Raw genomic sequence first — 11,619 nt, 5'->3', positions numbered from 1 at the left:
AACGACATCAACAGATATAATATATACCGTATTTTTTGGACTATAAGTCGCATTTTTTTTTCATAGTTTGGTCGGGGGTGCACTTATACTTAGGAGCGACTTATGTGTGAAATGAACACATTACCGTAAAATATCAAATAATATTATTGGGGATAGGTTGATTGGCAACACTAAATTGGCCCTAGTGTGTGAATGTGAGTGTGAATGTTGTCTGTCTATCTGTGTTGGCCCTGCGATGAGGTTGCGACTTGTCCAGGGTGTACCCCGCCTTCCGCCCGATTGTTGCTGAGATAGGCGCCAGCGCCCCCCGCGACTCCGAAAGGGAATAAGCGGTAGTAAATGGAATGATGGATTATTTAGCTCATTCGCGTAAGAGACTAGACGTATAAGATTTCATGGGATTTAGCAATTAGGAGTGACGGATTGTTTGGTAAACGTATACCATGTTCTATATGTTATAGTTATTCGAATGACTCTTACCATAATATGTTACGTTAACATACCAGGCACCTTCTCAGTTGGTTATTTATGCGTCATATAACATACACTTATTCAGCCTGTTGTTCACTATTCTTTATTTATTTTAAATTGCCTTTCAAATGTCTAGTCTTGGTGTTGGGTTTTATAAAATAAATTTCCCCCCAAAATGTGACTTATACTCCAGTGCAACTTATATATGTTTTTTTCCTTCTTTATTATTCATTTTCGGCAGGTGCGATTTATACTCCGGAGCGATTTATAATCCGAAAAATACGGTACTCAAGGTGTCAAAAAAATAGACTTTCAAATTAATCGCGATTCGTATTTGTAACGATTCTTAATTGATTCTAGAAAATTGATTATGAAAAAATATATATATACAAAACCCAAAACCAGTGAAGTTGGCACGTTGTGTAAAACCTAAATAAAAGCAGAATAACATGTTTTGCAATATTTTCAATTCATATTCAATTGAATAGACTGCAAAGACAAGATATTCAATATTCCAACTAAGAAACTTACTTTTTTTTTGGCAAATAATCATTAACTTAGAATTTATTGGCAGCAACACAATGCAAACAACTTGGCACAGGGGCATTTTTACCACTGTGTTACATGGCCTTTCCTTTTAACAACACTCAATAAACGTTTGGGAACTGAGGAGACCAATATTTTAAGCTTTTCAGGTGGAATTATTTCCCATTCTTGCTTGATGTACATCTTAGGTTGTTTAACAGTCTGGAGTCTCCATTGTGGTATTTTAGATTTCATATAACGTCACACATTTTTAATTGGAGACAGGTATGGACTACATGCAAGCCAGTCTTGTACCCGCACTCTTACTATGAAGCCAGGCTGTTGTAACACGTGGATTAGCATTGTCTTGCTAAAACAAGCAGGGGCGTCCATGATAACGTTGCTTGGATGGAAACATAAGTTGCTCCAAAACCTGTATTTACCTTCCAGCATTAATAGTGCCTTCACAGATGTGTAAGTTACCCATGCCTTGGGCATTAATACACCCCCATACCATCCCAGATGCTGGCTTTTGAACTTTGCGCCTAAAACAATCCGGATGGTCCTTTATCTCTTTGTTCCAGAGGACACGACGTCCACAGTTTCCAAAAACAATTTTAAATGTGCACTCGTCAGACCACAGAACGCTCTTCCACTTTGCATCAGTCCATCTTAGATGATTTCGGGCTCAGGGAAGCCAGCGGCGTTCTGGGTGTTGTTGATAAATGGTTTTCGCTTTGCATAGTAGATTTTTAACTTGCACTAACAGATGTAGCGACAAACTGCAGTTATTGACAGTGTTTTTTTGAAGTTTTCCTGAGCCCATGTGGTGATATCCTTTACACACTGATGTCATTTTTTGATGCAGTGCTGCCCGAGGGATCGAAGGTCCGTAATATCATCGCTTACGTGTAGTGATTTCTCCAAATTCTCTGAACCTTTTGATGATATTACAGACCGTAGTTGGTGAAATCCCTAAATTCCTTGCAATCGCTCGTTAAGAAATGTCGTTCTCAAACTGTTGGACAATTTGCTCACGCATTTGTTCACAAAGTGGTGACCCTCGCCCCATCCTTGTTTGTGAATGACTGAGCATTCCATGGAAGCTACTTGTATAAGCAGTCACGGCACCCACCTGTTCCCAATTAGCCTGTTCACCTTTGGGATGTTCCAAATAAGGGTTTGATGAGCATTCCTCAACTTTCTCTGTCTTATTTGCCACTTGTGCCAGCTTTTTTGAAACATGTTGCAGGCATCAAATACCAAATGAGCTAATATTTGCAAAAAATAACAAAAGTTTCCAGTTCGAATGTTAAGTATCCTGTTTTTGCAGTCTATTCAATTGAATGTAGGTTGAAAAGGATTTGCAAATCATTGGATTTTGTTTGTATTTACCATTTACACAACGTGCCAACTGGTAAATACAAACTGGTTTTGGGGTTTGTCATTGATTTTTATTATCGTCCCTGTTTGAATTGCGATGCACCTAAAAAATGATTAAACTTACACAGACCAAGGACCTCACGTTTTTCATAAAGAACCTAAGTTTAACAGGTGTTGGTAGTTTGCTCTCTATTATAGTCTCGCAGTGAAGTTCAAGTCTACACAGCTGACAAAACACTTAAGTGCACACACACACACACACACACACACACACACACACACACACACACACACACACAGAGTGCAGGAGATATTAGCAGGTGTTGACGTATGATGGACAAGTCGTCTGCTGGCTGGTGTGAGCTCGTATTCTTCACCTCTTCTCCGTCTGACCTTTGTGCTCTGAGGAGTCGTGCGTTGGAAATGTGCATCCTGCAGGTTGCCGAGTTCATCTTTTGTGTGTGTGTGTGTGTGTGTGTGTGTTTTTGTTTGTGTTTGTGTCTGTCTCTCAGGCCAGCAGCACGGTAGAGGTCAACATTGACACGGCGGAGACGTTGCAGGTCAGCAGAGAGGACTTCATGGCAGCGCTGAATAACGACGTCAAACCTGTAAATTGAAACTTTTACTTCACTGCGTGGTGTGGCGATTTGAAAAAAACAACAACAACAAAACTGATCCTCTGCAGGCGTTCGGCACCAACGAGGAGGAATACGCCAGTTTTATCATGAACGGGATAATCCGTTGGGGGGACCCGGTGTCGGCCATCCTTAACGACGGGGAGCTGCTGGTACAGCAGACAAAGAACAGTGAATACACACCGCTGGTGTCCGTGCTGCTGGAGGGTACCCCCCCCCCCCCCCCCCCCCCCCACACACACACACACACACACACACACACCCTCATTAGCGCTAATGACATCTGTCCACCATTCCTCTCTGCAGGCCCACCCAACAGCGGGAAGACCGCTCTGGCGGCCAAGATCGCCGAAGACTCCAAGTTCCCCTTCATCAAGATCTGCTCGCCGGACAAGATGATCGGACACTCTGAGATCGCCAAATGTCAAGCCATTAAAAAGGTTCTTCCTCAACACAACACGCCTCATTGTCAATTCACCCAACAACCAAGCATTCATGTATTAAGGTACTTTTCAAAGTAAAAGGGACCACAAAAAAATGCAATTTGTGGCTTTATTTGAACAGAAAATCGTATGATAGATTAATCACAGGCGTAAAACTCGCATCATTTTGAGCATGGAAATATGTTTTTATAAGGTACTTTATCTTTTCTAAGTAAATAAATTCCTTCTTTTGGTTTTGACAGAAAATAACCACAAGTACTGCATGCAAATGCATATATTTTAAACTTGTACTATCATCTATTACTGAAGTGAAGTGAATTATAGTTATACAGCGCTTTTCTCTAGTGACTCAAAGCGCTTTATATAGTGAAACCCAATATCTAAGTTACACTTAAACATAATGTAACAAATATTTAGTTTCATCAAACAATGTAATTAAATGTAAATGCACTTATATTGGCAAGAACTTATGTATGAATCTGTAATAATAAGGTTGGCAATGTGAACAATGTAATATTAGTTAAATATGTATAAATTTAGGTCGGAAAGTAGTTAGAATCAGTAATAATAATAAACTATTATTTTTTGTGTTTCCTAATAATGCAACAAGTATTATATTATCACACCTTATATTGTTAAAATGAAAATAAATATCTGATTGACTTTCAAGGTGACTGATCCATTAAATGGGACACAGTAAAAATGACAATAGATTTTACAGTAAAAAAACTGGTGCCGTTTTTCCATTTATAGTATTACACCATAAAAACAACAGCAACCATATATATACATGTGTGTGTATATATATATATATATATATATATATATATATATATATATATATATATATATATATATATATATTACTGCGATGAGGTGGCGACTTGTCCAGGGTGTTCCCCGCCTTCCGCCCGATTATAGCTGAGATAGGCGACAGCGCCCCCGCGACTCCAAAAAGGGAATAAGCGGTAGGAAATGGATGGATGGGATGTAAAAAAAACATGGCCACTAAGAAGCCAGAATTTTAACGCTAGAAAAACAGTGGTACCATTTTTCCATTTACAGTAGTATGTTTTAAAAACAAAACAAAACAAAAAAACCACTGTAAATTTTACGGTAAGATTTGGCCGACTGAGTCGCTAGTCGAACAGAGAACGTAAAAAAACGCATACTGATCAAAAGCCCATAAAATAGTATGATAATACCTGAATACCTACTCAGTGGCGTAGTGGTTAGAATGTCCGCCCTGAGATCGGTAGGTTGTGAGTTCAAACCCCGCCGAGTCATACCAAAGACTATAAAAATGGGACCCATTGCCCCCCTGCTTGGCACTCAGCATCAAGGTTTGTAATTGGGGCTTAAATCACCAAAAACTATTCCCGGGCGCAGCCACTGCTGCTGCTCACTTTTCCCCTCACCTCCCAGATGGGTCAAATGCAGAGAATAATTTCGCCACACCCAGTGTGGGTGTGACAATCATTGGTACTTTAATATCATGAGGCGAATCCTTACACTTTCGTAACAAAAATATCAATGTAATCAGTGTAGTATCGACTATGTATGGTTCTTGTTATTGGTAGCGTTATAGTCTATATTTGTATAGATTCACCCATTTGTTTACGTTCAGGAGCGCTAGCTTGCTGTTAGCGGTGAGCTATCGTATCCTCCTACGGTGTGTAGTGAAGCATCTTTGGCTATTCCTCGTCCTGCAGGAATGATACTTGTAAGAAACCTAGTTCATTTGTCGCCATGGAGACATGGATAAGTGATTTAGCAGTATCTAAAACACTGTTGAGGGACCTTAGCCGCTTGCTGGCTATGCTTTGAAGCACCGCTTGCAGGGTGGTGCTTCAATGCTCATAGCTTCACCTTTGTTAGTTTTGAAGCAAAAATACGTCCATTCACCCTCTTTTGTCTCCACACTGTTTCTGCTTGTAAGTGACCTGTGGTCTCAAGGTTGGCAAGTATGATTTAAGGTCAGTCTGCTGCTCTGCACTCTGTGCTGACTAATTACGTCAGCCAGTTACTGAAACCTCAAACTCTAATTTTATTTTCATTTCAATTTTTATTCTCACGTATTTGTGTCGGTCCACTGCAACTACAGCTTGGGCCGCCATGAATAAATGAACGTATGGGTCTCCGTGGATTCGTCCTGTCTTTAACGCGCTCCTGCATACAGTCTGCTCATGCTTTATGACTATTTCCGCCAGGTCTTTGAGGACGCCTACAAGTCTCAGCTGAGCTGCGTGGTGGTGGACGACATCGAGCGTCTGCTAGGTAAGTGGAGCCGCCGGCGTCAGCGCACTCCTTTGTCGGTGGGCGGAGCTCAACGTGTCCTCCTGGTGATGTTCAGACTACGTCCCGATCGGCCCGCGTTTCTCCAACCTGGTGCTGCAGGCGCTGCTGGTTCTGCTGAAGAAGCCTCCTCCCAAGGTACGTTCGAAGGTGCCGCTCCCCGGCTGGCAGATAGGGGGCAGCAGATGTTGAGGGGAGGCGGCGGCGGGCCTTGGCTGCAAGTGGCATGAGAGCTGTGAGAGTATGCTTGTTAGTGTTTGTTGTGCTGCGGCTGAATGGTGGTTTCTCATAGTTCCTTTGCCGCTAGCTTGTTGATGGGCCTGTGAATGAGAGCGCGGCGTGCATATATGGCCGCATGTGCATGAGAAGTGGCGCGGGGGCCGGCTCTTGAATGCCTGGCCGCGGCGCTTCCCCGCCCTTGTGAAGCGCCGGGCCCAGCGGGGAGCCCCTGGCCGGGGGAGGCCGGGGGCGACGTGTAGGAGAAAGGGCTCTGTGAGAGAGCCGGGACCTGGCAGCGCCGCCGCCTGTGTGGCACCTCATCTGCATGCAGCGTCACAAGCCCCCGCGCCATGGGGGGGCAGCCGGCGGCCATAATCCCCCTGTCTGCTCGCCACTCTCCTGGTTCTCCTCCAGCTCGCCGGCTTAGCACAGCTACAATTATTTTCTTTCTTCTTGGCTCATGTTTGTCTTCTGTCCTGCTGTCCTCTCGTCATTGGCCGTCTTCTCCATGGCCAGCTCTCGCATCATAGCATCTCCATCCTTTACCTTCAAAAAATTTTTTTGCACCAAAATGTCAAAAGTGTGCGGGGGCCATTTTCATATGATGACAACATATTATTATTACGTATCTATTATGTCTGTGCATCTTTGGGCACCTATTGATTCCATCCGATTCAAAATCCTGTTGTGACAATTGGATTCAGAATCCATTCTCCATTCGACAAGATTCATGATTCAAACCGATTCTTGCAATGTAATGCACTATTTAGTATAATTACCAAATAATGCATTGCAAGAATTGGGGACAGGTTAGAAAAGCTTAAAAAACGTCTATTTAACAATTGATTGTTTAAAACAAATGTTTTTATACATATTTATTTATGTATGTGTGTATATATATATATATATACACATTAAAAAATGTATATGTATATATACATGTATATATATATATATACATATATACGTATGTGTATATATATACACGTATACATATATATATATATATACATTAAAAAATGTATGTGTATATATACGTGTATATATATACATATATACGTATGTATATATATACGTATACATACGTAAATATATATATGTATGTTAATGTGTATAATTATATATATATATATATATATATGAATGTATATGTGTATATGTATATATATATTTACATATATATGTCAATGTAAACATGTGTATATGTGTATATACTGTATATGTATATGTAAACGTGTATATACTGTATATGTGTATGTATACATATATATGTATACACATCAATATGTATGGATATGTATATTATATATATGTATGTATATTCTGTATATATGTATATGTAAACATGTGTATATGTGTATATATGCAAGCGTGTATATACTATATGTGTATTTATACATATATTTATATATATGTAAAAATGTGTATATACTGTACAGTATTTGTATATGTGTATATACTGTATGTATATATACTGTATATGTATGTATATACAGTATGTGAATGTATACATATACGTATGTGTGTGTATATATTTGTATATATGTACAGTATATATGTGAATGTTTCTATATATGTATAAATGTGTATATTCTGTATTTGTATATATGTAAACATTTGTATATACTGTATATGTGTATGTATACATATACATATATATACATATCAATATATATGTGTGTGTATATATACATATGTATGTATATTATATATATATGTATATATAAACATGTGTATACGTGTATATACTGTATGTGTATATATGTATGTATACATATATTTATATTAGGGGTGTGGAAAAAAATCGATTCGAATACGTTGTGCGATTCAGAATCGATTCTCATTTTTAAAAAATCTATTTTTTAAATGTATTTTTACTTTATTTTTTTATTTTTTTAATCAATCCAACAAACCACTACACAAAAATACCATAACATTGCAATCCAATTCCAAAACCAAACCTGACCCAGCAACACTCAGAACTGCAATAAACAGAGCAATTGAGAGGAGTCACAAACACGACATAGAACAAACCAAAAGTAGTGAAACAAAAATGAATATTATCAACAACAGTATCAATATTAGTTATAATTTCAGCATAGCAGTGATTAAAAATCCCTCATTGACATTATCATTAGACATTTATAAAAATAAAAAAAAAGAACATTAGTGTCACAGTAGCTTACACTTGCATCGCATCTCATAAGCTTGACAACACACTGTCCAATGTTTTCACAAAGATAAAATAAGTCATATTTGTGGTTCGTTTAATAGTTTAAACAAATTTACAATTTGCAATCACTTGATAAAACATTGTCCTTTTACAATTATAAAAGCTTTTTTTTTTTTTTTAAATCTACTACTCTGCTAGCATGTCAGCAGACTGGGGTAGATCCTGCTGAAATCCTATGTATTGAATGAATACAGAATCGTTTTGAATTGGAAAAATATCGTTTTTGAATCGAGAATCGAATCGAATCAAAAAAATCGATATATTATCGAATTGTGACCCCAAGAATCGATATTGAATCGAATCGTGGGACACCCAAAGATTCACAGCCCTAATTTATATATATGTAAAAATGTGTATATACTGTATGTGTATATATGTATATACTGTATGTGTATGTATGTATATGTACCTATATATGTGAATGTATACATATATGTATATGTGTGTGTATTTACTGTATGTGTGTACATATGTATGTTTATATACTGTATATATTTGTATATATGTGAATGTTTGTATGTATGTATAAAAGTGTATATATGTATGTTTGTATATATGTGTATATATATATATATATATATATATATATATATATATGTATATGTGTGTGTGTGGGTGTGTGTATATGTATATATATATGTATATATATATATATATATATGTGTGTGGGTGTGTGTGTGTGTATATATATATATATATACAGTATATATATATATATATGCATACATATATATGTATACATGTGCATGTATATATATACAGTATATATACTGTATATAAATATATATTGTATATATATGTACTGTATATATATGTGTATATATATACTGTATATAAATATATATTGTATATATATGTACCATGTATATATATATATATATACAATATATATTTATATACAGTATATATATATGTATATATACTGTATATAAATATATATTGTATATATATGTACTGTATATATATATATGTGTATATGTATATATATATATATATATATATACATATATATATATGTGTATATATATATGTGTGTGTGTATATATATATATATATATATATATATATATATGTATATAATATGTGTGTGTATCCTTACATTTGTCCCTCTCGGGTGGAAGGCGGCGTACACCCTGGACATGTCGGTCGCCACCTCATCATAGAGCCAACACAGATAGATAGATAACATTCAAACTCACATTCACACACTAGGGACCATTTAGTTTTGTCAATCAGCCAATCCCCAGGTGTGTATGTATGTATATATGTATATTTGTATCACATTTTTTAATTTTTTGGACAAAATGCTGCGGTCCAACAAAACACGCCAATAGGCCCCCTGACCCCACTTTGCTTGAAAACCTCTTAGTTGTATGTGTGGCATGCCCACATGACCGTGTGTCTATCACAGTTGATACGATTCGTGGCATACGTTGTGGTCGTCTCCCGCGAGCAGTATTGACAGAATTTACTCCGGTCCTTCAGGGTCGCAAGCTGCTCATCGTCGGCACCAGCAGTTGCAAAGACGTCCTGAAGGAAATGGAGATGTTGAACGCTTTCAGCACCACCATCCACATTCCCAACATCTCCAGGGGCGAGCAGCTGGTCGACGCCCTGGAGGTAACACACACTTACACACACACATAATGGTTATCATTTGGAATGGGGGCCAAGTATTTGATCATGACTTGTGGGCACCACCCTTTCTACAGGTTGTGGAGGCATAAAAAAAAAATGGGGTAAAATGGCCACTGCCCAGTTAGCTCAAACGCATCTTTTAAATCTCTGGATTGATGAAGTAATGTGCTGATCGAACTTACTGGGGACCCTGGGGAAAAAGAGTTAATAGGGTTCATGGGGACCAAATTTAAATTTTTTTGCATAATTCACACAAATTTGTACGTGACTATTGAGGACCATTTAAAAACAACAACAAAAAAAGGTTCATATTAAATATATTAAAAATCAGTTAGGCATCTTCAGAATGGATCTGACTCAAACAGGTCCCCAGACCATCAGAAGTCCCCTAAAGGTGACTGTGTAAAACAGAGCGATGTCCCCATTAAGTCAGAACACACACACATTGTAAATGTTGGCGGAGAGGCTTTTAAAGAGCTGATGCTCTTGTGTTTGCTCCTCTCAGCTGCTGGAAAGTTTCCAGGAGAAAGAGAGGGCGATCATCGCTGACAAGGTCAAGGGTCAGCACCTCTGGATCGGCATCAAGAAGTTAATCATGCTCATTGAAATGGCGTCACAGGTGAGGTTCTTCCTCTTCTAGTTGACAAGCAATTCTTCTCAACAGACGCCTGCTTGTAACTGAAGGCCTCGATTTGAAAAGTGACATCGCTTTTATTCCGTCATGTGACTTCTTCCCTGAAGTGAAACGCAGTCGTGGTCAACCAAGGCGAGATGGCACAAACTATCCGAGTACAAAAGAGGCTTATATTTTCCTTCAGAAAGCAAGATAGGAGCAAACGTCGGCACGTGGCGATCGCTCCAGCAGCACCGAGAGCGGGCTCAGCCAAACTACCTCGAGGCAATGTCGCAATTTTTAACGCCAACAAAAAAATTGACTTAAAAAAAACAAAAAACACTGCAACGTAAGTTAATTAACGCTCCAGTTTTCCTAAAATGTTCTCAATTGATCTGTTTATTGCTATTCTGAATGTTGCTGGGTGCTTGTTGGATTGATTAATAAATTCTTAAAAAAAAAAAAATGCGCCAGCTTAATGCTAATATACATTGGTTTTGCTTTGGACATGCTACGGATTAGCATTAGCAGTTTTACATGGCGATTTCAACACCTCCAAATGGGTTAATGAAATATACATCGAAGATGCACTTTACAATCAAAAAGCTGGTGAGTAATAAGTACAATACTTACAGTATTAACACTTTTTAGGGCGCAATAAAGAACACACCTCTACTGTCATTCTTGACAATTGAAATATGATAATGAAAGAAGATATTTAAAAATTATGTTTTTTGACACTGGCGGTGGCACTGTTAAGTATTTGGATACTTGCCGCCATCTTGGTAGTATTCCAACGTCGCTGATACTAGCATGATAATGTTAGCATGCTAATGATTTATGCTAGCTTTTTAGTTAGTTTTGTAAGTTTTTACCCGAAAATTTTTTTTTACACTCTGCGCTATCAAGCAAGTACTTGGATACTTGCCGCCATCTTCGTAGTATTTTAACGTCTCTGATATTAGTATGGTAATGTTTTATGCTAGCTTCTAAGCTAGTTTTGTAAGTTTAAACCCAAAAATGAGGGGTTTTGACACTCTGTGCTGTCAAGCAAGTATTTAGATATGTGCCGCCATCTTGGCAGTATGCTAACGTCTCTGATTTTAGCATGATGATGTTAGCATGCTAACGGTTTATGCTAGCTTTTTAGCGAGTTTTGTAAGT

General features: G+C 37.9%; 1 protein-coding gene across 1 annotated transcript in view; it reads left to right on the top strand.

The window, feature by feature from the left end:
* Positions 1–11,619, top strand: part of LOC133557554 (vesicle-fusing ATPase-like) — a 63,210-nt gene that overhangs the window by 38,975 nt on the left and 12,616 nt on the right. The window contains exons 13-19 of the mRNA XM_061908106.1: positions 2,892–2,987; positions 3,065–3,221; positions 3,321–3,454; positions 5,668–5,734; positions 5,811–5,890; positions 9,690–9,824; positions 10,348–10,461. Coding sequence (XP_061764090.1) covers positions 2,892–2,987; positions 3,065–3,221; positions 3,321–3,454; positions 5,668–5,734; positions 5,811–5,890; positions 9,690–9,824; positions 10,348–10,461 — 783 coding nt within the window. The remainder of the gene's footprint in view (positions 1–2,891; positions 2,988–3,064; positions 3,222–3,320; positions 3,455–5,667; positions 5,735–5,810; positions 5,891–9,689; positions 9,825–10,347; positions 10,462–11,619) is intronic.

Source organism: Nerophis ophidion, linkage group LG08, assembly GCF_033978795.1.
Source record: "Nerophis ophidion isolate RoL-2023_Sa linkage group LG08, RoL_Noph_v1.0, whole genome shotgun sequence".
NCBI lineage: Eukaryota > Metazoa > Chordata > Actinopteri > Syngnathiformes > Syngnathidae > Nerophis > Nerophis ophidion.
The sequence above is the reverse complement of the archived record's forward strand: the minus strand, read 5'-3'. Positions and strand labels throughout refer to the sequence as shown.